The sequence below is a fragment of the Oncorhynchus kisutch genome, linkage group LG25, assembly GCF_002021735.2.
Source record: "Oncorhynchus kisutch isolate 150728-3 linkage group LG25, Okis_V2, whole genome shotgun sequence".
Lineage (NCBI taxonomy): Eukaryota > Metazoa > Chordata > Actinopteri > Salmoniformes > Salmonidae > Oncorhynchus > Oncorhynchus kisutch.
This window is the reverse complement of record NC_034198.2, coordinates 34,534,109-34,561,302: the sequence shown is the minus strand read 5'-3', so window position 1 is coordinate 34,561,302 and position 27,194 is coordinate 34,534,109. Positions and strand designations below refer to the sequence as shown.

Sequence of the window (27,194 nt, the reverse complement as noted above, 5' to 3'; positions counted from 1 at the left end):
TGAAACAAAAATAGAACTGTTTGGCCATAATGACCATCGTTATGTTTGGAGGAAAAAGGGGGAGGCTTGCAAACCGAAGAACGCCCTCCCAACCATGACGCACGGGGGTGTCAGCATCATGTTGTGGGGGTGCTTTGCTGCAGGAGGGACTGGAGCACTTCACAAAATAGATGACATCACGAGGAGGGAAAAGTTGTGGATATATTGAAACAACATCTCAAGACATCAGTTAAAGCTTGGTAGCAAATGGGTCTTCCAAATGGACAATGACCCCAAGCATACTTCCAAAGTTGTTGCAAAATGGCTTAAGGACACCAAAGTCAAGGTATTTGAGTGGCCATCACAAAGCCCTGACCTCAATCCCATAGAAAATGCGTGTGCGAGCAAGGAGGCCTAGAAATCTGACTCAGTTACACCAGCTCTGTCAGGAGGAATGGAATAAACCTAGAGAGGAACCAGGCTATGAGGTGTGGCCAGTCCTCTTCTAGCTGTGCTGGTGGAGATTATAAAAGAACATGGCCAAGATGTTCAAATGTTCATAGATGACCAGCAGGGTCAAATAATAATATACATTTCAATCAAGCAGAAAACAACAGATGATCAACATCAATTCACTAGGGATATTTTTTTTAAATAGGGCCTAACAGAATAATGTGGACGTTGTGTTGTTATGCGTTAATAACATTTAGACTACGTTACCCAGCAGGCTAGGCGGATGGTTAAATAATGCCTTGCATGGCTAAACATGGGAGTTTTCTAGCTGAAGTATATGTTCATTAAAAGTAGTTCAACCTACGCCCCAGTTTGTCATTATATAAGGAATAAACATAACAGACGTGTCTGACTAAATAAATTGGATGCATGCATGTCGATTTTCTGAAGCCTATTGTGGCCGAAGCAGGCACAGATAATACATCCATGAATAGCCATAGCATTAATCTCACCATTTCACTCTCAACGTTGCTGTTTTTATAACGAGAAAGCGACCAAAAACTTGTTGTTGAAGCCAACGTGTTGTCCTCATAATAACCGCACGTGGTTTTACCGCAACAGAGTAAGTAGAACAACACCCTTCAATTGAAGCAGCAGGACACAAAGGAAGGTGGCCACATCTCTCACAAAAACAGATCAAAAATGAAATCATGCATCATTATAAGGCAGCAGGAGAACTTGTAAATTGGCTACAATAATTACAAGGACTTTTCAAGTACCAAATTGAGGAAATATTTACATTTTCAAGGTAGGCATATTTCCAGTGGTGTAAAGTACTTAAGTAAAAATACTTGAAAGTATTACTTTTTTTTGGGGGGGGGGATATCTGTACATTACTATGTATATTTTGGACAACTTTTACATCACTACATTTCAACAAAAAAAATGTATGTACTTTTTACATTTTCCCTGACATCCAAAATTATTCCTTACATTTTGAATGCTTAGCAGGACAGGGAAATTGTCCAATTCACACACTTATCAAGATAACATCCCTGGTCATCACCACTGTCACTGATCTGGCAGGCTCACTAAACACACATGCTTCATTTGTAAAGGATGCCTGAGTGTTGGAGTGTGTCCCTGGCTCTTTGTAAATAAATTAATACAAGAAAATGGTGCCGTCTGCTTTGCTTTATATAAGGCATTTGAAATGATGTATACTTTTACTTTTGATACTTAAGTATATTTTAGCAATTACACTTAAGTACTTATACTTTATATAGCAATTATACTTAAGTAGCCTACTGTATACATTACATAAAAGTATAGCATTGTACAGAAAAAAACTATAAATTGTGTCCGTAAAACCAGGGTCCAGTCTACTCACTAGAGTCCCTAGAATAGAAAAACAGAGGAGTTAATAAAAAGCCAGGTCAAAGGAAGTGTTGCTGGTCTTTTGTATTTATTATGGATCCCCTTGGCAGCAGCTACTCTTCCTGGGCTCCGGCAAAATGGAGGCAGTTATGCAATTTTAGAAACATTACAATACATTCACAGAATTCACAACTGTGGTCAAACAGCTTAAAGTGGGGCTTAATGAAAACATTAAGCTTAAAAGAAAATACTTGAGTCATTGCCAGCACAGGGGGTCAATGTTCGAGTGTGGGGGGGGGGGGTCGTGTCAGAGTCCAAAGTGTAAAACTGTACATGTTTAGAGTTAGAGATCACGTAGCCCTCCCTACCTCTCCCTTCCCTGAAGTCTGGAGCCCTCCCTACCTCTCCCTGCCTTTAAGTATTTTCCCCCACACATTTGCAAGAGCTGTTTTCACAAATCAGACAAGATGCGTGTGTGGCATGCCCTATTCAGGTGATTGATGTCGTAGAATGGTGCAGTGTGTATTGTGTAATATTTTCATGGAAAATCTACCTTGAATTTACAAGCAGAGTCCACTCTAAGGACCATATCATACAGTACTGTGAAAAAGTCATTTCCCCCTCTCAGATTCCCTATTTTTGCATATTTTTTTTATATTGAATGTTATCAGATCTTCAACCAAAACCTAATATTAGATAAAGGGAACCCGAGTTTACAAATAACAAAGTTTATGCATCACCCAATGCCCCCGTGTGAATGCCCCCTTACACTCAATAACTGGTTGTGCCACCTTTAGCAGCAATGACTCCAACCAAACGCTTCCTGCAGTTATTGATCAGTCTTTCACATCGTTGTGGAGGAATGTTGGCCAACTCTTGCATGCATTTTTCTTTTTCTAAAATGGTATTTTAGTAAATACTTGAACACTTATTTTTCTTAAACTGCATTGTTGGTTAAGGGCTAGTAAGCACTTTACTGTAAGGTTGTATTTGGCGCATGTGACAAGTCAAATTAGATTTGAACTGCTTTAACTCAGCGACATTTGTGGGTTTTCAAGCATTAACTGCTCGTTTCAAGTCCTGCCATATCTCAACTGATTAGGTCTGGACTTTGACTAGGCCATTCCAAAACTTCAAATTTGTGGCTTTTTAGACATTTTCATGTAAACTTACTTGTGTTTTGGATCATTGTCTTGCTGCATGACCCAACTGCGCTTCTGCTCACAGATAGATGGCCTGACATTCTCCTGTAGAATTATCTGATACGGAGCTTAATTCATGGTTCCTTCTATTAAGGCAAGTCATCCAGGCCCCAAGGCAGCAAAGCATCCCCAAACCATCACACTACCACCACCATGCTTGCATAATGGGACCCCATGTCATCCAAAAAGTTACAACTTTTGAATCATCTGTCCATAGAACATTCTTCCAAGTCTTGATTTTTTTAAAGCTTACCTTTATTTAACTAGGCAAGTCAGTTAAGAACAAATTCTTATTTTAAATAACGGCCTAGGAACAGTGGGTTAACTGCCTGTTCAGGGGCAGAACGACAGATTTGTACCTTGTCAGCTCAGGGGTTTGAACTTGCAACCTTCCAGATACTAGTCCAACGCTCTAACCACTAGGCTGCCGCCCCAAAATGATGATCATCCAGGTGCTTCTTGGCAAACTTAAGTCTACTTTTTGTATGAAATGGGTCCCATTATGTCTGGCGAAAAACAAACACAGTAAGAACCTCATACCAACGGTCAAGCATGGTGGTGGTAGTGTGATGGTTTGGGGATGCATTGCTGCCTCAGGACCTGGACGACTTTGATGCACTGCAAAGTAACTGGCATCTAGTGAACAAGAGAATATATTGAGAACTGATAAGGCACACAGGATATATTTTGATTATGTGAGATGTACCATATCCATTTATTTTTAATGAAAAGTATTCATTCCAGTTTTGGAAAATTATACATTGAAACACACTGTTTTGCTGATTGAATACAAAACAAAATATACAGCAAGTGTATAATTTGGTAAACACAAATTAATGTACAGTACATCTGAAATTATTTGTCACTTTGATACAAGATTTTAAACTTGTATGACAAATATTCAAATAAAATGTGCAGAAAAATAACAAATACTCTTTTCCACTTTATAAAAATAAATACCAGATGGGTATGTTTGCAAACATAATCATTTGCTACTTTAGGTAGCTATAGTATATTTTTATGATAATAATAGTTATTGTTAAGTTAATAATTAATTAGGCCTACTTAAGTTAATATTGTGTTTTTCAGTCAGTAATCAAAAGTACAACATATACATTTGTTGTGCTGTTTCATGTAGTTTCTTCTTCTTCATAACCAAGGCAGCATTGGGAACATTAGTGCTTTTGGTAAACATACTTCTGAAATGTGCCTGCATTCTATCATGCAGAAACAAATCTGTGAAAGGTACTCATTCAGTATTTTGGCTTATTAGAGGCACGTGTGAATTACAACAGGTAAGACCATCCACATTCAAGTGAAATAACACGACTCAACAAAACCAAAATATGATTATGTCCAATGACTCCACGGCTTATCACAACAGGCTCAACCACTGTATTCCTCTGTCCGTAAAGAAACATACTTCGCATCGTCTCTTGATATTCTTACTGCAGATTTAGAACGATATGCTCAGCTGCCCACATGGTTTTAGTCTATTGTGGAGATAGGCAGCCCAATTCTGATCTTCTGCCCAATTATTGGCAAAATATCTGATATGATTGGTCAAAAGTGAAAAAAAACATCAGAATTGTGCTGCCTGTCTAAAAACGCAGCCTTAGTGTCATATAAGTATCACAGATATAACATCTCAAATCTCATGTTACACAAAGGACAACACCTAGGAGAACATGAATGCTTGATACCTGATAACAGTCACACAAACTCAGAGGGGGGGCTAAGTAAAAGCTGTGGATGGGGCTGAAAGGAGGCATCTCATGTGGCATTTGAGGAACAGCGTTGGAGAAGAAGGGCGTGGCACGTATCACAGACCCTCACTGGTTTTGGCGAGGCAGGGAGGGGCAGCTCGTTGTCAGAGCAGGCATTGCAGAAGATCTCCCCACAGTTTCTACAGTGGTGCTAGAGAAATGAGATGCATGGAAAACACAAATCAGCTAACCTAGGCAAGAAGTACACCACAAGGAAAAGATATGCGTTATGGTTTGCATAGTTTTACAATTAGAATGGCAACTATGTCACATATTTTTGTGTTGCATGCTGGTTAAGCACTGTCCCAATTAATTTCACACAAAAAATGTAATGAGTTTAACCTAACCTTTCTCCGAGAGATGGAGAACTCCTTCTCACACAGTTTACAGATGTTGGCGTCTTTGTCCTTCAGCCAGATCTGGCCCCCCTGGAATATTTGATTGTAAGATAGGCGACTCGTAGAACAGCATGGTCCAAGGTTAACATGCATGTTAGTAGATCAGTTGTTTTCATAAGAACAAAAAAAATGGTCTGATTGGTCTGAACTTTCACTTGAATAACAACGTAGAACTCAAGAGACACTTACCTGAAGAGCTTTATTTGCCTCTTTTATGTCCTCGATTTTAAGTTTTGATCTGTGTTAAGAATAAGAAAAGCCAGGCATCAGTTTACAGAGTTCACGTCTCTCAATTTATCCTAAAAGGAACTTTGCAACAGTATGTGCACTAACTAAGGCCAAGAGGCATATAAAAAGATCATGGATGTGATTATAGTCCCTCCTCCACAACATAAAAGCATGTTGCTCCTTTCCACTCCTTTCTGAAAAGGTACATTGAGATTGCTCTAACGGATGTGGGTAAGAGGGTGCATTCCTTTTTTGAAAGACAGACCGTGTTAAATAAAAACACATAAAATGAGGAGTTTAAAACAGACAAGTACTCGCTAAGTTTGCATCCCAGCTCCTCCAGGGCATGTTCCTGTTCGTCACATATTCCAGTCAGCTGGCAGTTCTCATCCTGCAGCCTGTGGAACTCCTGGAGAAAAACATGTCAAATACATCAGTCCACTGTGTGTAAATATACTCCATCTCTGTGACACAACGTCAAATGGAAAATATGTTGAACTTGAACATAATACTTTTTAAATGCCACAATGTCACAAAAAGCCCTACGAGGAACCCTCACAAACCTTTTTAAGTCCATTTATTTGCTGGGCTTCAGCACTGAGCTGGGCGACGATGTCTCGTTCCCTCTCCAGGTTGTTTTGTAAGGTCTGCTGCCACTCCTTCTCAATCTTTAGGTCTGTCTCCAGCTGCAACCTACAACAGGAACAACATCCCGGATAACTCTATTCAGTCTGTATCGCTGAAGATTGGCGCTAAACATTTAAAAGTCATTTCCAACTGAGTCGACATTTGTAGCGTTTACCATGAAGGCACTCTCCGCTAGCACGGGAACACTGCCTTTAAATTTCAAATCACACTGTAACGCTGCATTTCTGCGATACAGAATGAATAGAGCCCCAAATCTTCATTTTGGTACAGAGACAAACAATATATTTATTATATAGAAGGAACAAGTGCTAAGAGCTGTTGGAAATATACCGTATGGATGTGTTCTTACCTCTGCTTCTCTCTCTGGGCTATCTGCTTTTGGAGGCTGTCGGCTTTGTTGACAAAGTCCTGCTTGAATTTGCGCGTTCCATCTTCTGCGGTCCAGCGGTCCCGATCAACCTCCTGTAATCTGGTGTAATTCAAACCAACTGGGTAAAACTGAGGCTCCAATCACAAGGAAAAAGGGGTGCAGGGGATTGGGATGCAATGGGACAAACTGGCAAAAGTAAAGGGGGAGGCCAAACATCTACAGGCAGACCATTCTGAAGAGAAGATGGCTAAACATCTACAGGCAGACCATTCTGAAGAGAAGATGGCTAAACATCTACAGGCAGACCATTCTGAAGAGAAGATGGCTAAACATCTACAGGCAGACCATTCTGAAGAGAAGATGGCTAAACATCTACAGGCAGACCATTCTGAAGAGAAGATGGCTAAACATCTACAGGCAGACCATTCTGAAGAGAAAATGGCCAGACATCTACAGGCAGACCATTCTGAAGAGAAGATGGCCAGACATCTACAGGCAGACCATTCTGAAGAGAAGATGGCCAGACATCTACAGGCAGACCATTCTGAAGAGAAGATGGCTAAACATCTACAGGCAGACCATTCTGAAGAGAAGATGGCTAAACATCTACAGGCAGACCATTCTGAAGAGAAGATGGCTAAACATCTACAGGCAGACCATTCTGAAGAGAAGATGGCTAAACATCTACAGGCAGACCATTCTGAAGAGAAGATGGCTAAACATCTACAGGCAGACCATTCTGAAGAGAAGATGGCCAAACATCTACAGGCAGACCATTCTGAAGAGAAGATGGCTAAACATCTACAGGCAGACCATTCTGAAGAGAAGATGGCTAAACATCTACAGGCAGACCATTCTGAAGAGAAAATGGCCAGACATCTACAGGCAGACCATTCTGAAGAGAAGATGGCCAGACATCTACAGGCAGACCATTCTGAAGAGAAGATGGCCAGACATCTACAGGCAGACCATTCTGAAGAGAAGATGGCCAGACATCTACAGGCAGACCATTCTGAAGAGAAGATGGCTAAACATCTACAGGCAGACCATTCTGAAGAGAAGATGGCTAAACATCTACAGGCAGACCATTCTGAAGAGAAGATGGCCAAACATCTACAGGCAGACCATTCTGAAGAGAAGATGGCCAAACATCTACAGGCAGACCATTCTGAAGAGAAGATGGCCAGACATCTACAGGCAGACCATTCTGAAGAGAAGATGGCCAGACATCTACAGGCAGACCATTCTGAAGAGAAGATGGCCAGACATCTACAGGCAGACCATTCTGAAGAGAAGATGGCCAGACATCTACAGGCAGACCATTCTGAAGAGAAGATGGCCAGACATCTACAGGCAGACCATTCTGAAGAGAAGATGGCCAGACATCTACAGGCAGACCATTCTGAAGAGAAGATGGCCAGACATCTACAGGCAGACCATTCTGAAGAGAAGATGGCCAGACCATTCTGAAGAGAAGATGGCCAGACATCTACAGGCAGACCATTCTAAAAGAGAAGATGGCCAGACATCTACAGGCAGACCATTCTAAAAGAGAAGATGGCCAGACATCTACAGGCAGACCATTCTGAAAGAGAAGATGGTCAGACATCTACAGGCAGACCATTCTGAAAGAGAAGATGGCCAGACATCTACAGGCAGACCATTCTGAAGAGCAGATGGTCAGACATCTACAGGCAGACCATTCTAAAAGAGAAGATGGCCAGACATCTACAGGCAGACCATTCTGAAGAGAAAATGGCCAGACATCTACAGGCAGACCATTCTAAAAGAGAAGATGGCCAGACATCTACAGGCAGACCAATCTGAAGAGAAGATTGTCAGACAATGGCAGGAGAGTTTGTAACATTTCTATGGACACAATCAGGGAGCTGATTTAATGCTGGCAATTCTTTTTAAAGATTCATTCCACGACCACAATTTCAAAACATCTAACTTTATTGTTTCATGTGACAAAAGACAATTATTATACTTTTTATTGGCTATAATGAGTAGAGTATTTGCTCTTACAGATATGTTTGAGTGTATTAGTTATTACAGTACCACAATAACAGGATGCACTACAAAACTTCCTTTAGTGAAAGAAGCTCGTCTTAACATTAGACTGATTAAAAAACCAACAAACGTTTAAAGAACAGTCAACCCATTACTTTACGATACTGCATATGAACAAATCCCCTGCCTAGTGTTTGCTGCGAGTTAGTGGTTGTGTTTGAATGCTCAGAAAGAGATGTCTTTAACAAGCTTGTATTGGTGCTCAGTGTCTGCGCTGGCACATTTTACGAATGACATGGCGAGCGTTCGCGTCTGGCTTAGCAAATCTTTATCACTATTGAGACCAAGTAGACAAAACAGGAAGTTGTATCGAAATATAGAGATATAGAAATATGTAGAAATATGTATGAAATGAAACATGAGGGTAAAAAATGGAAGCAATAAAAGACAAGGAAAAGAAAAGAGAAATAGGAAGTCAATATCAGGGAACTTCCATTTGACCAAAATAAATAAGAAATTGTTAAGCAAATTATTCTTATAAAAATATCACAAAGAAGATGGCGTTAAACGAATGGAAGAGAAAGGGAGAGATGGTCCATGTTGACTGAGACATGACAAAGCTACGGTCACATCACACAACACAACAAGACTACAGCCAAGTCAATGCTCCAAAATGGATTTGTAATAATGGTAAAACATACATTCATAACAATACACCTACATGCAAAAAGAGAAAATACTCTGCATGCCACTGGGCCAGTTTCCTGCACACAGATTAAGCCTAGTCCCAGACTATAAATCTCCATTGAAAATACTCTGCATGCCACTGGCCAGTTTCCTGCACACAGATTAAGCCCAGTCCCAGACTATAAATCTCCATTGAAAATACTCTGCATGCCACTGGGCCAGTTTCCTGCACACAGATTAAGCCTAGTCCCAGACTATAAATCTCCATTGAAAATACTCTGCATGCCACTGGGCCAGTTTCCTGCACACAGATTAAGCCTAGTCCCAGACTATAAATCTCCATTGAAAGTACTTTTTAATCCAGGGAAAGGTTCTGTGTCCAGGAAACCGGGCCTTAAATATTACCTTCAAATAATTTAAGAGGATATTTTAAGTCAACTCCCTTACCTTTGTTCCAGCTGTTTCATGGTTGCTGTGATTTGATTGGTCTTCTCCTCCAAACGAGTGATCATGTCGTTCTTCTGTTTCATGCCGTCATCGGAAGTCTGGTCGACAACACAGCAAAGCCATCAGATCAGTATAGTCACTGGAACATAATCTGATAACATAAACAACATAGCCGACTCTATGCACAAAAGCACCAGCAAAATCCGCCACACAAAAAGTTCCACGGCACCTGCATTTTTGAGTACATTTCCACGTTGATGGCCTTGACTTCGTCCAGCTGGTGGCGGAGGCCAATCAGTGTGTCCTGCTTTTCGTGGATGTCCTTCTCCAACAGTTTCATGGCCAGATCCATTTCCTGCTTCATGCTCACCTGCACCACCAACTCATTCTCCACATCCTACAGCGGGGGACAAGGAGAACAGCTGTCCGTCACCCCAAATCCTGCTCAACTGTAAAGCACGGACCTTTCCCACACAGACCATACTACTGAATGCTCATTTCAGAATTCTGCATTGGCTTATGTTGGCAATGTTTCCTCTATTGTAAAGGTGAGAGTCTCCCCTTTCTACATTAGCTGCTTCCTCTGCCTAGAAAAAAAAACATTGGCTTCAATGGGTTTCAACTGAAAATGTGCCCCATATAGAAAAATGATCAAGAGGAAATGCTGGATGATGACAGACCTGGCGTAGTTGACACTCCTCCCTGAGCTGCTTCCTGGCCTCGTTGTACATCTCGTCCAGGCCCTGCCTCGACTTCTTGTAGGTGTCCAGCTCCACGTCCACGTCCACCTGGGTCACCTGACAGACAGTGACACAGAGGTGACATTAGTGGATTAGACCAAACCCACAATTCCTAATACCACAAACACTACAAATGAGGAACAAGGTTCTACAGTTGACTGACACGGAGAGAGAACAGGACATTGTAAAAGGCATACCTCAAGTTGCTGCTGAGCTTTCATGAGAATAATAGTGTTCTCATTTCTAAGCTGATGATTCTCCTCTTGTAGTTTGATTATGTTGTTTTTTGCAATCGCCAGCTACAATGAAAAGAAGTTCAAATGAATACCAAATCAGATGTATAAAATGGTAAAAGATTCGTAATGTTAGTACTGTACTAATGAGAGACTTTGCCATACCTCCTCAATGAGTTTAGAGTTTGATTTCTCCAAGTTATCGACCCTCCCTTGTAAGCCGTGTACTGAAGAGCTGTGCCAAAGATACAAGTGCTAATTTAGTGCCATTTCATATTTAGTCTCTCCCAACAGGTGTTTGAAAAAGCACACTGCTTCAAGTATCGCAGGTTTAAAACAGACTTAGAAAAAGGTCCTCACAAAACACAAGTACTTTCATTGTCTTTTAGAATTACATTTCCTGCAGTTGAACTAGTGAGCTTGAGTTCTTTAGAGGTTGAGCAATGAGTGTAAGACTATAGAAGAGAAGAGACACCTTTATTTGCGTAACCAGTGCCAACAACTTGGTCTAAATAAGAGCTTCCTCAGCAAAAAAAAACACAGTTGAGCGATTATCAAACACACACAAACAAACAAAAATCACAATGATACAGTATGGTAAAGAAAACATATTAAAATACTTACTTAAGCTGCCTGTTTAATTCTTCAACGTAGTTCTTCTGGTCCAGGATGGCTGCTATTTGACCATTTCTATTGGGAAAACAAATAATGGAAGATAAATCAGAAGAGAGAACATTTATGTTTGAAAGTGTTAAGTATTTTGATATACAGTTAAAGTCGGAGGTTTAAATACACCTTAGCCAAATACATTTAAACTCAGTTTTTCACAATTCCTGACACTTAATCCTAGTAAAAATTCCCTATCTTAGGTCAGTTAGGATCACCACTTTATTTTAAGAATGTGAAATGTCAGAATAATAGTAGAGAGAATGATTTATTTCAGCTTTTATTTCTTTCATCATTTGGTATCATTGCCTTTAAAATTGTTTAACTTGGGTCAAACATTTCAGGTAGCCTTGCACAAGCTTCCCACAATAAGTTGGGTGAATTTGGTGTAACTAAGTCAGGTTTGTAAGGCCTCCTTGCTCGCAAACGCTTTTTTCAGTTCTGCCCACAAATTTTCTATGGGATTGAGGTCAGGGCTTTGTGATGGCCACTCCAATACCTTGTCTTTGTTGTCCTTAAGCCATTTTGCAACAACTTTGGAAGAATGCTTGGGGTCATTGTCCATTTGAAAGACCCATTTGTGACCAAGCTTTAACTTACTGACTGATGTGGATATATTGAAGCAACATCAAGACATCATTTTCCTCCCTCATGACGCATCAGCCCCTCCTGCAGCAAAGCACCCCCACAACATGATGCTGCCACCCCCGTACTTCACGGTTGGGATAGTGTTCTTCGGCTTGCAAGCCTCCTCTTTTCCTCCAAACATAACGATGGTCATTATGGCCAAACTGTTCCATTTCTCCAAAAAGTACAATCTTTGTCCCCATGTGCAGTTGCAAACCGTAGTCTGGCTTTTTTATGGCGGTTTTGGAGCAGTGGCTTCTTCCTTGCTGAGCGGCCTTCAGGTCGTCGATATAGGACTCGTTTTACTGTGGATATAGATACTTTTTTTACCTGTTTCCTACAGCATCTTCACAAGGTCCTTTGCTGTTGTTCTGGGATTGATTTGCACTTTTCGCACCAAAGTACGTTAATCTATAGGAGACAGAACACATCTCCTTCCTGAGCGGTATGACAGCTGCGTGGTCCCATGGTGTTTATACTTGCGTACTATTGTTTGTACAGATGAACGTGGTACCTTCAGGCATTTGGAAATTGCTCCCAAGGATGAACCAGACTTGTTGAGGTCTACAATTTGTTTTCTGACGTCTTGGCTGATTTCTTTTGATTTTCCCATGATGTCAAGCAAAGAGGCACTGGGTTTGAAGGTAGGCCTTGAAATACATCCACAGATACACCTCCAATTGACTCAAATGATGTCAATTAGCCGATCAGAAGCTTCTAAAGGCATGACATAATTTTCAAGAATTTTCCAAGCTGTTTAAAGGCACAGTAAACTTAGTGTATGTAAACTTCTGACCCTCTGGAATTGTGATACAGTGATTTATGTGAAATAATCTGTCTGTAAACAATTGTTGGAAAAATTACTTGTGTCATGCACAAAGTAGATCTCCTAACCGGACTTGCCAAAACTATAGTTTGTTAACAGAAATTTGTGAAATGGTTGAAAAACAAGTTTTAATGACTCCAACCTAAGTGTATGTAAACTTCTGACTTCAACTGTACTTTTATCTTTCTCAGCGTATCCAAGACAATGTGTAGTAGTAGATATATTTTAATGGATATATTCCATCTCGTTAAAGTAACAAGAGTATCTACTTTACCTTTCTTCACTTCTGTAGTCATCAATGTCATTTTTCAAGTACATGGAGAAGTCAATGACCCCAACCTAAGAAATGTAAAAATGTCACACAGCCAGTATGTTGAACATTTCTGCATAGACTTTGACCACTATATTCCTTCTCAAATTGGTCTGAGACAACTGGAGTGTAAACATCTGCTGCTACAATCTGAATAGACTAGAAGCACAGCTGAACAGTTTAGATTATACTAATTTGTTTGGGCTTTGACAGTTGTAGATACTAGTTTGATTAGTTTGTTGGGATGTGACGAGTGCTCTCTCTACGAGGTGAAAGGAACGTAGATCCTGCGTCCGTGGGTAGGACCCTGAATAACATTGAGGTGTCCTCTCACTTGCCTATTTTAAAGGCTGTCATGGGGAATTTTAGAACAATGACTAAAGTGTGTGTGTGTGGGGGGGGGGGGGGGGGGGTGACTCACCTGTGTATCCAAGTCTTCTCCCTTGACACAAAGGTTGGCATCGATCACATTGAGTCCCACCAGCAGGCCAACGATGACAGCACCCTCCTCCTCTACCATCACAGCAGAATTCTCATAGAAATCACTGTGGATGCAAAACGCCATATTTCACATCAAATCAAATTTTTAAATGGTTAGCATACAATGTTTACAAATGAATAACTAAAATCTAGTTGTTGCATAAGTTCACCCCCTTTGTTTATGCAAGCACGGTCAAGTTAATAATGATGCTGTGGATATTTTTTCCACTTTGACAGTGTTTTGTGTAGATCATTGACCATATTTTAAAAATGAAGTTTCACTTCTATAACAATAAAATGTGAAGCTTCAAGGGGGGGTGAATACTTACTTATGCACTGTATATACCATCACTGCTTATTCTAACAGTTTTCTTATAGAAAATAACTGACACCACTTTTACCCATCTGAAGGTATTAGTGTCTCGTCTGCTGAGAAGCAGATGGTGAACCACTACTGAGGAGGCTCTCTGTCTGCTGGCCCAAGGACTTGAATGGAGATGAAGATGTGTGTGAGAAAAACCAGTGTGAGTGAGTTGAGACTGGGTGTCCTTCCAGTACCTTAGCAGGTCCTTTCTGGTGATCAGAAGGCGGAGGTAATCAGCCAGCCTCTTCTGCATCAGGGCTAGACGCAGCCAGGCCCGAGCTCTGCCCAGCGGAGTCCTACAATAACAGAACAAAAACTACAGCCAAACACTGTGTACTGTATGTGTTGACATTAGATGTGGCGTGCATGATTTATGATCGACATGCAAGTTGTTTTCATGGTTAACAGCCCGGCTGAGTCATCACCTTTATGGCACACGGAGGAAAATGTGTATGCTTGCTTTCCTAGGTTATAGAACATACAGTGCAAAGTATTCAGACCCCTTCCCCTTTTCTCATTTTGTTAAGTAGCTCCAACTCCAAAAAGTTCTGGGACACTGTGAAGTCCATGGAGAACAAGAGCACACTGTGCTATCTAACCTCCAAACAAGCTTCAATGCCATACAACACTCCTTCCGTGGCCTCCAACTGCTCTTAAACGCTAGTAAAACCAAATGCATGCTTTTCAACCGGTCGCTGCCTGCACCCGCATGCCCGACTGGCATCACCACCCTGGATGGTTCAGACCTAGAATATGTGGACGTCTATAAGTACCTAGGTGTCTGGCTAGACTGCAAACTCTCCTTCCAGACTCATATCAAACATCTCCAATCGAAAATCAAATCAAGAGTCGGCTTTCTATTCCGCAACAAAGCCTCCTTCACTCACGCCGCCAAGCTTACCCTAGTAAAACTGACTATCCTACCGATCCTCGACTTCGGCGATGTCATCTACAAAATGGCTTCCAACACTCTACTCAGCAAACTGGAAGCAGTCTATCACAGTGCCATCCGTTTTGTCACTAAAGCACCTTATACCACCCACCACTGCGACTTGTATGCGCTAGTCGGCTGGCCCTCGCTACATATTCGTCGCCAGACCCACTGGCTCCAGGTCATCTACAAGTCCATGCTAGGTAAAGCTCCGCCTTATCTCAGCTCACTGGTCACGATGGCAACACCCATCCGTAGCACGCGCTCCAGCAGGTGTATCTCACTGATCATCCCTAAAGCCAACACCTCATTTGGCCGCCTTTCGTTCCAGTACTCTGCTGCCTGTGACTGGAACGAATTGCAAAAATCGCTGAAGTTGGAGACTTTTATCTCCCTCACCAACTTCAAACATCAGCTATCTGAGAAGCTAACCGATCACTGCAGCTGTACATAGTCTATTGGTAAATAGCCCACCCATTTTCACCTACCTCATCCCCATACTGTTTTTATTTATTTACTTTTCTGCTCTTTTGCACACCAATATCTCTACCTGTACATGACCATCTGATCATTCATCACTCCAGTGTTAATCTGCAAAATTGTAATTATTTGCCTACCTCCTCATGCCTTTTGCACACATTGTATATAGACTCCCCCTTTGTTTTCTACTGTGTTATTGACTTGTTAATTGTTTACTCCATGTGTAACTCTTTGTTGTCTGCTCACACTGCTATGCTTTATCTTGGCCAGGTCGCAGTTGCAAATGAGAACTTGTTCTCAACTAGCCTACCTGGTTAAATAAAGGTGTTCTCAACTAGCCTACCTGGTTAAATAAAGGTGTTCTCAACTAGCCTACCTGGTTAAATAAAGGTGTTCTCAACTAGCCTACCTGGTTAAATAAAGGTGTTCTCAACTAGCCTACCTGGTTAAATAAAGGTGTTCTCAACTAGCCTACCTGGTTAAATAAAGGTGTTCTCAACTAGCCTACCTGGTTGAATAAAGGTGTTCTCAACTAGCCTACCTGGTTAAATAAAGGTGTTCTCAACTGGCCTACCTGGTTAAATAAAGGTGTTCTCAACTAGCCTACCTGGTTAAATAAAGGTGTTCTCAACTAGCCTACCTGGTTAAATAAAGGTGAAATTAAAAAATGACCGATTGTTTGTTTTTTATAGAATTTTTTGGGGGGAAATTTTAAGCCAAAAAATTAAGTCTTCTGACCCTTTGCTATGAGATTCGAAATTGAGCTCAGGTGCATTCTGTTTCCATTGATCATCCTTAAGCTGTTTCTACAACTTGATTGGAGCCCACCTGTGTTATATATTCAATTGATTGGCCATAGGGCTGTGGCGATTAAAACATTTTGTCAGCCGGAGATTGTCAAGCAAATAACTGTCGGTCTCACGGTAATTGACTGTTAATTAGCATAAACACATTTAGCATCTCCTGGCTTCCACACACAGCCTACAAGCCACTGATGCTGACCTTTGGAACATCTACATTTTAAAAAGTCTAATAAATCCATGTAAGAAAATCCATTATTTATTTTAGACAGGTCTAAAGAAGCATGAAATGAAAAAAATTTAGTCTATTTCAGAAGAACATAATAGCATACTCTGAGTTGTCCTTATGTTAGGTCCTGATCTGTCAAATGGCTTTGAGCTACACATGTTCATTTAGCAAACAAGATTTGCTTAGAAATCTGTGGCATTATTTTATAGTATGAAGAATAAAATTGAACAAATATGTTTTCTCCAACCGATTTGAGGGAGTGTTTGTTTTTTTGCGCAGGCTGTACACACTTCATCAGTCTCTCATTCACAATTTGAGAAGCACTTGATAATGTCTTTCAAGTGAAGACAGACACATCCAGGACGCAACTGCGTGAGTCCTTATCCAAATCTGAGGTGCATATTGAATATATTGCAAGAACTGTCCACATTTAGTTTTAGGCCTAACGAACAGCAAAAGCACTAGCCTATGTCAATCTACTATCCCCCATAGTACAAAAGTTGACCTATTCTATTCTGTACGAGAAATAAATATTCCAAACATAGTCTGGGACAGTTGCGGGATGCGATAGATCCCAAATGAACACAACCACTAGCAATCAAAAAAAAAACTTGTTTTATGCAATGAGAATGACGCAACAGATCAGAACGTTTAGCTTAAAATGTTGATAAACGATCAGTCTATTTCTTCACATTATAAGCGCAACGATGCGCACACGGCAGTAGGCTATAAGAGCAGATGTTGTTCTATTAACGGGAAAACACCATTATCAAAATGAACACAAATGTATGTAATGCTTTTATTATTAATGTGCATTTTTATGGTGTAAGTTATCTTCCCAGACCTTGAAACTCACACGCTGCATACAGTATGTATGCCAGTTAGACTCTACACCTGTTGTAAATCAGATTAATGTGCTTAATTTTAAAGAAGTTATTTGGCCACTTTAGTTGTGATTACAACCCTTTTCAAAACATACAGGCCTATGGGCTATGCTACATGAGGTGTGCAACTATTATTTGAAAAAGTAGAAGGGGGAAAAAAATGCACTTTTGCCTTAAGCTGGGCATCATTCACAAGTGATAGGCTAATATTGTCACCGATCACACTATTTCTTGATTTAATCTCGTCTTTACATATACTAAATAATATATGTGTGAAATTTGTTTTGATTTAGAATGAACCACTATCATGCACCTGTCTCAAAGCAGGGGCAGGGGGGAAAAATACATGTAATATCTGCACTTAAATAGCAAATGGAGGATGCTTTTCCTGTAGTTCATTTTCATGCCAGCTAGGTAGTCTATACTCCTGTTGTAAAGAGAAGCAATGTGGTTAATATTTGCTTAATATTAGGAAAGTTGAGAAATATAGTAAGCCTAGACTATAGAAAACTGATGGGATCCTCCTCTTTTTAATAGAGGCCATCACTCGGTCCTCACACAATTGCATAGCCTATAGAATTGTTGCGCAACACGAGCTTATGGGCTCTCATGAAGTGTTTGATTAGATTTTAGAATACATTTGCATTGATGTCAGAGTGATTAGAGGGACAATAGAGTGCTGAGTACCAGGCAGTTAGTAAGTTTGGTAGGCTACTAATGACAATCAGCAGCATCAGAGCTTGGAGAAGTCTAATTACCGTGACTAAACGATCACATAGAATTTGACTAACTTCAGAACTCATGACCGCTGGTGTGGTGGTAATACAGTCACCGCAGCCCTAATTTCACATGATTTGGAAAGACACACACGTGTCTATATAAAAGGTCCCACAGTTGACAGTGCATGTCAGAGCAAAAACCAAGTCATGAGGTCGAAGGAATTGTCCGCAGAGCTCCGAGACAGGATTGATACAGGGAAGGGTACCAAAAAATGTCTGCAGCATTGAACACAGTGGCCTCCATCATTCCAGCTCTTCCTAGAGCTGGCCACACGGCCAAACTGAGCAATCGGGGCGAAGGGCCGTGGTCAGGGAGGTGACCAAGAACCAGATGGTCACTGTCAGAGCTCCAGAGTTCCTCTGTGGAAATGGTAGGCAACCATCTCTGCAGCACTCTACCAATCAGGCCTTTATGGTAAAGTGGCCAGAGATCTGGAGTGGCCCAACCAGAGCCTGGACTTGAACCCGATCGAACATCCCTGGAGAGACCTGAAAATAGCTGTGCAGTGACCTGCACATCCAACCTGACAGCGCTTGAGAGAATCTGCAGAGAAGAATGGAAGAAACTCCTCAAATACAGGTGTGCCAAGCTTGTAGCGTCATACCCAAGAATAATCGCAGCCATAATCGCAGCCAAAGGTGCTTCAACAAAGTACTGAGTAAAGGGTCTGAATACTTGTGTAAATGTCATATTTCATTATTATTGTTGCTTTTTAATTAGCAAAAAAAATGAAAAACCTGTTTTTGCTTTGTCATTGCTGTGTGTAGACTGATGAGGGGGGGGGGGGGGATCACATTTAATCCATTTTAGAAAATGGCTGCAACGTAACACAACGTGGAAAAGGTCAAGGGGTCTGAATACTTTCCGAATGCACTGTATGTCTTAACCTTTCCATATGGGGTTCCCTTTATAATCTGGGCTGAATTATGCTTCACCAGAGTTTCAGTCTTAATGAAAAACACGAAGCGAAAGTACAAAAATACATTGAGGCACTTCCTTTTTCTGGCTCAAGTTTCTCTTTAGCATATCAGTGAACACAGGGATCCAATTAGGCCTAGTGCTTTTAAACTAGTGGTATACTTTCTGCTTGCAGTGTACCGTAGTGGTCATTAGGGCCTACAAATGGAAACAAAACCAACGTGAACACAAAGTTCATAAAATATACATTTCTGAGAAGAAAAGACACTGTTCTTCTGGTGAGCTCAAATGTGTCAACCCCTTAGTTAACTGAAAAACATGACAAACGAAAGCCAACATGTTTGGGCATGGTGTCAGCCTGTTTAAGGGCGTAAAGATGAAGGCTGACACCGTGCCCAAATGCATTGGCCTGTTAGTCTTGTTCTTAGCTATTTCTAACTAAATGTCACGAAAATAAAGGCTCGATTCAATCCTTATCGCTGAAGAGCAGCTTTACAGAGTGATTGACATTTAAAGCCAATGCTCCCTCATTAGTGGAGACTGAATTCAAGGTAAATGCTGCATGTCGACTTAATCCGTAATTACCTTAAAACTTCAAGCGTGCTACATCGTTGAACTTCGGCGATACGGATTGAATCAAGCCCTAATCAAGAAGTTAATCTCTCCATTTTTCTACATAGAAATGTTAGCTACAGTCATCTCTCTCGCTCTCTCTTCTGGTACCATACTTTAGTCCTGGTAGGTCCCTGACGCTGGCTGCGATCTCTCCTGCCTCGGGACACAACTTCTCCACCATCTCCAGAGGACCCCACAGAGACTTGTTGTATCCAAGAAATGACTTCTTCACTGTGGGTGCAAGAATAAACATTGAGCCTTATCTCATGGGTAATGTCACACAACACAGTCGAGAAAGTATGTTGTTGCATCTTTCAACAATCAAGAAAGAAATGGGAAAGGGGAGATTATAGCATATTTATATATTCCGGCACGTTCTGCCAACAGCGGGCATTGAGTATGATACAGTATGTGTTGATTCATGAACATAACAAATCATTATGTAATAAAAATGTGTCCATGAGCTGATAGTGTCAACATTATGAATGGGATTCAACTAGTTCTGCACCATGTTAACGATGATAAGTGAATACCTCTGAGACCATGTTTGAGGCAGTGCTCCATGACAACGAAGAACTGCTGGAGTGGAGGGTAGTCGGAGTCCAGGGTGCGTCCAAAACTGAGGGCCGACTCGATCAGGCCTTTGATGCTGAGCTTGGCCATGTTCAGCAGGTTGGCTCTCTCCATCGCCATAGGGTCCCGCAGAGCTGGAGAGGGAAGGAAACAGACCCACATTTGGGAGTGGTCAATTCAAACACTACCTATAGTATGTCAACAAAGAGCCATGCCATTATGTTTTGCATAGTGGTGCACACAAACATACAGCACATGTTGACATCTGTAATGCCTATCTACATTACGTCAATAAACAGTCATCAATTCATCATCTCACATTTCATAGTCCATTTCATAGTTCTCTGCAATATGTGTTGTACAGACATGACACCGCATGTAGGCACGTTATTGGGTTTCATCCTGGCTAATAAATAACCTTTTCTGATCAACTAAATTTGTGATGAGTGTTTCATTACTATTTCTGATCGAACCAGAAGAAAACATTGATCAGAAACAGTTTTGCACTGGCCTTTAGCTGTAAATATGCAACTGACACATGGGGTAAATGATGCCATCTATCACGTTGCTATTCTGCTTCAGATCAGAGTCGTCAGTAGTTGAGAGATCGATTAATGTGCGTTACAGGCCTATTCCCACTCCACAAGGGATGCAACTGGTCTGAATCACCCAAAGTAACTGCAGCAAGCATCGCATCTGGATCACGATATGAGCTCGGGGTGTGGTTCTAACTAGCTATTGGTTAATCACACAAAAACATCATAAGGTTATCACCATTTGACAGTGAATGAGTTGAATTGATAAGAGAATAATTCCAAACAGATTCTTCCGCCGATGCGTAAACTCACGCAGAAAAATAGATGCATGTCGCACAATCAACAATGACCGACACATATGCATTTGATACTGTAGCAACATGTATTGAGCAGGAACGGGATGACATGACAGCTGTGTTGATCTATGCAAAATCAAACAGCAAAACAAGACGAGCACATAAATCCAAATTACCTTGGGCACTCCATTCGTTTACAAAAGATGTGGGTTCCGCTACCTTCGCCAAAACATGACTACTGCTTCCTGAAAAGGTCTCTGATGCTTTCCTGGCTAGTGCAAATATGGGTGCCTGCCATCTCCCGTCCCCGGCTCTCATGGTCGTGGACGTGGTGGTGCTAGCTTTTTCACCGGTCGATTTTTCTTCCTGAAACCTAAGGATTCCGAATACTTGAGACTTCTCTTTGTTGCTCTCTGCTTCAGCTAATGTAAGGTCGTGCTCTGCAGGTGTCGCCATCGTCGAAATATCATACAGACAATTCACCTGGCGACCATTGTTGCAGAAATGTCTGGGATAGCATTGCTAAACCATCCAAACCCAACACTATAATGCCTATCACATTTCGTCTACATTCTAAGTGTGAACGTCGCTTTCACAGTCATCAATGACAAATGACTATCCCTTATTCGCAGCAGAGTGTAAAGATCCTATGAAGCCGAATCCCTCAGGTCCGTATGGGAGGCGTCAAAAACGCACACAATGCACTACGTAATGGCGTGAGATACTTGGGATTCTGCTACCCTCTACCGCGGGCTGGAAGAAATCAAGTTATTTCTGCATACAATTTGGAGTACTGTATAATATAATGATGTGGTATCAATTATTTAAATGGAGTAAAATAAAATATGATTTAAGTAATTCAATATTAATAAAACAATTAGTATACTTGCCTAGCTCTATACAGTGTTTAGAGAAAATAGAAGTGTTGATCAGACATGAATATTTCTTGTCATTAAAAGTTCCCAGATATGAATAATCTTACTTAGTAATGAATGAAAAATGGTCACTAGATAAACTTGATGCATGTCCCTCCAAAGTTAATAAATGATCTGATATTGATAGTTTTCATAATTCAATGGAGCATTTCAGTAGGATTCCAGTTTTTCCATGTCTGTGTCTGTAATACTCAGTTTAAAAAATAGTGTTGTGGCCAATTGTACCACAATATGATTGAGAAGAAATTGTAAGCTATCTGATCTTGTTTACCTTGACTGTATGCAAGTCGCTCCATGCTCTCAGTATGAGTGATGCCCCAGCGATGTAAACTCTGAGGGGAATACATGGTGAAGATCACTTCAACCCAAGATGGTCCGGGGACCTGGACAAACAACTATTTAGTTTGCAGTAAGAGAGGAGAGAAGTCGAAGTGTTACACAAATACAGGGATGCCAACAACAGCCTTAGAAAAAACATCTCACACATTCTCCCCATGAGAGAATAATGACTGTGAAATGTAAATTATAATTCATGCAAAACCAAAATCACGTAATTGAAGGGGAAATAACTGATTTATGTGCCCGAGGGCCAACTGAGTGCCCACACAGTGTCAGTTGGTCACAAACCAACATAAAACAGGAATATTCTGACGCAGTATAATGTGCACTTTATTGTCCTTAGTTTTAAATCTGGACCATAACACAGCATGTCATGAACTCATGGAGAGAGATAAACAAAATGATAAACAATGTAATAAATCCGAGCAATATGATTATAAATATGTTGGTCTTGGATCCATTAACTAAATAAGATGAACATTGTTCCATGGAACCATACAGATTCTATTAACTTGCCTATTCCATTTCCTGATTCTACAGTCGGAACAGCCTTCTTATATTTTCAGAAGCAAGCTGGAACCAGGACTGTGGAGTCCATTGTCTCCACTGACAGTGTCAGTAACGTTTCTGCTGTTTTCCTGCTGATTTGCCAGTCAGTGCTGCACTATCATATGACTCTGATTTCCTGCGGCACCCTCCCTTTCTACCAGTTACACGTGGACTGAGATATGTCCTCTACACTCTGTAACATCCTCCCTGAGATATATATTCTATACTGTAACATCCTCCCGAGAGATATAATCTACATTATAACATCCTCCCTGAGATATATATATATATATATATATATTCTATACTGTAACATTCTGCCTTAGATATACTGTAACATCCTCCCAGAGAAATATATTCTATACTGTAACATCCTCCCTGAGATATACTGTATATTCTATACTGTAACATCCTCCCAGAGATATATATTCTATACTGTAACATCCTCCCAGAGATATATATTCTATACTGTAACATCCTCCCTGAGATATATATTCTATACTGTAACATCCTCCCTGAGATATACTGTATATTCTATACTGTAACATCCTCCCAGAGATATATATTCTATACTGTAACATCCTCCCTGAGATATATATTCTATACTGTAACATTTTCCCTGATATATATATATATATTCTATACTGTAACATTCTCCCTGAGAGATATATTCTATACTATAACATCCTCCCTGAGATATGTACTCTACACTGTAACATCCTCCCTTCTGTGTTCTCTTGTAGAATGTTCCCTGAACATAAACTAATTAACATTATACACTAGTACTAAATTAACCGCTGGACTGTCTGTCTGGATGAAAATAGTGCTGACTTACCTCAGGCAAAGCAACAATAGCAGCAGCACACTGCTTGGCTTGTTTCAGATGGGCTCAGACTACTGACTCAGTAACTCCAGATCTTGCCTGGCTGGGTTGGGGTCTGTTGGGTGTGCTGCATTGGGCCTTGGTACTGAGGGAGCCTCATCCCTCTGCAGTCAGTCACAGGCAGAGAAGAGGGAATGTCGCCCAGTGGAACAACTCGGAGCACATAGTACACATACGGGCAGCAGATGAGAGGGGTCGATGAGGGCGGAGGAGGAGTCTCCTGTTTGAGGAGGGGCAGGAATGGTTCTGCTGATGGGGAGGAACAAGCCTACAAAGGCCGGCCAATCCCTGGCCTCCTGTAGTAAATGGGATGCAAAGACATTCAGGAAGTGGTTTAAGTGAGTGACCCCAAAGATGGTGGAAGAATTAAGATGTCCCACTCAGGCCGTTTACCATTAAAAAAGGTCAGTTCTCGTCTGCCTAACGGGGTGGAGTGGCTGTATATGAAGCAGAAAACATTTGGGAGTAGGATGTCTCGCTTCCTCTTCCGTCTCTGGTGACACCTCTGTTTGTATGAATGCATTACTAGCAAAATGCATGGAGTACATAGATTAAGATATATCAAGATGATCTCATCACCCAAGATGTATTTCAGTGATCATTCACAGTGACAAAAATGTATCAGATATTAATGTGGATATTACTTTCAAGTGACCATTCATTATTTAGTAATTAGTGATATATTCTTATTATTTAGAATGACATACAACATAACAAACTGCTGTTTTATGTTTACATTTTATTTTTTATTTCACCTTTATTTAACCAGGTAGGCTAGTTGAGAACAAGTTCTCATTTACAACTGCGACCTGGCCAAAAATGGTAATCCAACTGTCTGATCAGTAAAAATGTAATGTTTCATTGTCAGTCTTTTAGGGTAATCCAGAACTAAAATCTCACGTAATCAGTCAAATGTGTAGTCTGTCCACGAGAGATACAATTTTCTCATATGATGTTCTATATTCTACCCAGAAGATGGCAGTATCTCCCAAGGCAAGAGTCGTGGTACCAGCTCCCTCCATTAGATTGAGAATCTGTTCAATTTGGATAAATAAAAGGAATGGACAGATCGTATTGTAATGTTTGACCATGCGGTCAAACAGGAATGGTGGAAAGAAAACACAATTATTTGTGGTTCCTATTCAAAGAAGGCTGCCAGGCACCAACATGATGTCACTCATTCCAACCTTTGTTCCATTCATAAACCACAGTGTTTGAAAAATGTATTTAGTTTTAGTGCCTCAAGTAACTATTATTCTGTATATTTGATCATCAACATCACACTAGTAACCGTTTGGCCAGGGTGGTGGCTGGTGAGGAATTGATATAAAGACTTTCCATACTTGAGTGATCAATAAAACCCTGTGTGTCGTGACAGTTACCTGTCAACAAGTCAATAGATATCAGCTGATGTACGAAGGGCTATATAAATAAATTTGATATAAATAAATTTGAAATAAAGGCTACGGAGCCGGTCAGCAGCAGGTCATTACCAGGAAGACAGGGAGCCTCCCTCTGAGGAGAAAGATAAAGTAAATCACTATGATCAGGACGGAGGAGTTAGCAAAAAACGATTGAGAATCTCCCCATGATCAGGACGGAGGAGTTAGCAAAAACCGATTGAGAATCTCCCCATGATCAGGACGGAGGAGTTAGCAAAACCGATTGAGAATCTCCCCATGATCAGGACGGAGGAGTTAGCAAAACCGATTGAGAATCTCCCCATGATCAGGACGGAGGAGGTAGCAAAACCGATTGAGAATCTCCCCATGATCAGGACGGAGGAGGTAGCAAAACCGATTGAGAATCTCCCCATGATCAGGACGGGGGAGGTAGCAAAACCGATTGAGAATCTCCCCATGATCAGGACGGAGGAGGTAGCAAAACCGATTGAGAATCTCCCCATGATCAGGGCAGGAAATCAGGTAACTGTCACAACACACAGGGCTCTTTATTGGTTGAAATGTCTCTGAATTGTATAATAAGAAAAATGAGAGCAATTCAGAGACATTTCAACCGTTGCCATGGAAGAGCCCAGAAGCCTGGTCATTGGGATGAGGTACTGTATATAAGCCACTGCTAATAGTACTAATACATAATTCATGAACAAAGTATTCACATTTTTGATGCAAAAGAAACAAATTGCTCAAAGCCTTTCTGAAGAAATACCATTGATGGTCATATATGGTATTGTTTTTATAGGCTTGAGGGCAACTCACACAAAAGTATGCCATTGTTGAGCCCCAGTGGGAGGATATTTAGTAGTATTTCACCACACACCAAGACATATGAGAAGAAAGATCATCTTTAACTACCTGTTTGAGTATTTCAACGTAACCTACGGTCTCTTATTTTTATACCTACATACCTACAGGCTCTTTATACCTACAGGCTCTTTATACCTACAGGCTCTATCTTTACCTTGGCCACAAATGCACTGTCGCAGAAAATGAATGGAGAGGGCAAGTCCAGTAATCTATTAGCACCAAAAAGGCCTCTGAGTGGTATTCTATTGGAAAATTGGAAAATCAAGGAATCTTCTAGCAAACATCTGTTCTGCCGGCCAGTCAGTGTACTGAATAGTGTATACTGACCAATCAATATACTGTACTATATAAGCACGGGATGTCTCCCTATAGACACAGTCAACTGTGTGTAACGCTTAGGGTGTGAACAAAGAGTTTAAAAAAAAGCTCAAGTCAGGGTAAATGCCTTTTTGTAGCCCTTCAATTGCACAAAATCATATTTGATTGAGTTTGAAGTGGTCTCTGGTTGACTACCTCACAATCGTTAACAACTTTCCAACAACTGGCTTTTGGCAAGATAAAAATAGCATTGATCTGACACAAAGGTCATCCATCAGTGTAACAACTCAGCACTGTATTTGTGTCTCTATATTTGTCTTCCCCTGAGAGGAAGGCTGTTAATAAGACACTTGTCTATCTTGTTGTTAAGTGAAGAGGCATCACAGATATGTGTACGTCTTGGAGATGCTAACTTGTGCATGTCAATAACCAGTTGTGGAAGAAGTACACGATTGCTATACCTTTGTAAAAGTAAAGACACCTTAAATGAAAATGACTCAAGTAAAAGTGAATGTCACCCAGTAAAACACTACTGGAGTAAAAGTCTAAGAGCATTTGGTTTTAAATATACGTAAGTATACAAAATGTAATGTAATTGCTCAAATATACTTAAGTATCAAAAGTAAAAGTATAAATAATATCAAATTCCTTATATTAAGCAAACCAGACAGCACCATTTCCTTGTCCTTAAGCCAAGGGCACACTCCAAAAACTCATAATTTACAAACTAAGCATATGTGTTTAGTGAGTCTGCCAGATCAGCGGCAGTAAGGATGACCAGGGATGTTCTCTTGATAAGTGTGTGAATTGGACCAATTTCCTGTCCTTCTAAGCATTCAAAATAGACTGAGTACTTTTGGGTGTCAGGGAAAATGTATGGGGTAAAAAGTACATTATGTTCTTTATGAATGTAGAAGTAAAAGTTGTCAAAAATATAAATAGTAAGTACAGATACCCCAAAAAACTACTTAAGTAGTACTTTAAAGTATTTTTACTGAAGTACTTTACACCAAAGTCAATAACTATGTGCATGTATGGCATTGCTCA

The 27,194-nt window shown here is 40.7% G+C and overlaps 1 protein-coding gene across 4 annotated transcripts; it reads right to left on the bottom strand.

Moving 5' to 3' along the window:
- Positions 1-1,878: 1,878 nt before the first annotated feature.
- Positions 1,879-23,747, bottom strand: LOC109889443 (RUN and FYVE domain-containing protein 2). Of its 4 annotated transcripts, XM_020480871.2 has the most exons (19): positions 23,515-23,727; positions 22,063-22,186; positions 19,985-20,158; positions 19,565-19,682; positions 14,009-14,110; positions 13,392-13,515; positions 12,935-12,999; positions 11,166-11,231; positions 10,707-10,776; positions 10,506-10,607; positions 10,249-10,365; positions 9,798-9,965; positions 9,569-9,666; positions 6,401-6,520; positions 5,967-6,096; positions 5,718-5,812; positions 5,365-5,413; positions 5,125-5,205; positions 1,879-4,928 (listed from the first exon to the last, which is right to left on the bottom strand). In XM_020480871.2, exons 2-19 carry the CDS (start codon positions 22,136-22,138, stop codon positions 4,785-4,787), a joined length of 1,899 nt encoding a protein of 632 aa, XP_020336460.2. In that variant the 5' UTR covers positions 22,139-22,186; positions 23,515-23,727; the 3' UTR covers positions 1,879-4,784. The 4 variants fall into 4 exon arrangements, with proteins under 4 accessions (XP_020336460.2, XP_020336459.2, XP_031660825.1 ...); XM_020480870.2 differs by lacking the exons at positions 22,063-22,186; positions 23,515-23,727 and adding an exon at positions 21,033-21,562; XM_031804965.1 differs by lacking the exons at positions 1,879-4,928; positions 5,125-5,205; positions 5,365-5,413; ... (1 more) ...; positions 5,967-6,096; positions 6,401-6,520 and adding an exon at positions 8,205-8,768 and having other exon boundaries at positions 23,515-23,747.
- Between the last annotated feature and the right edge of the window lie 3,447 nt (positions 23,748-27,194).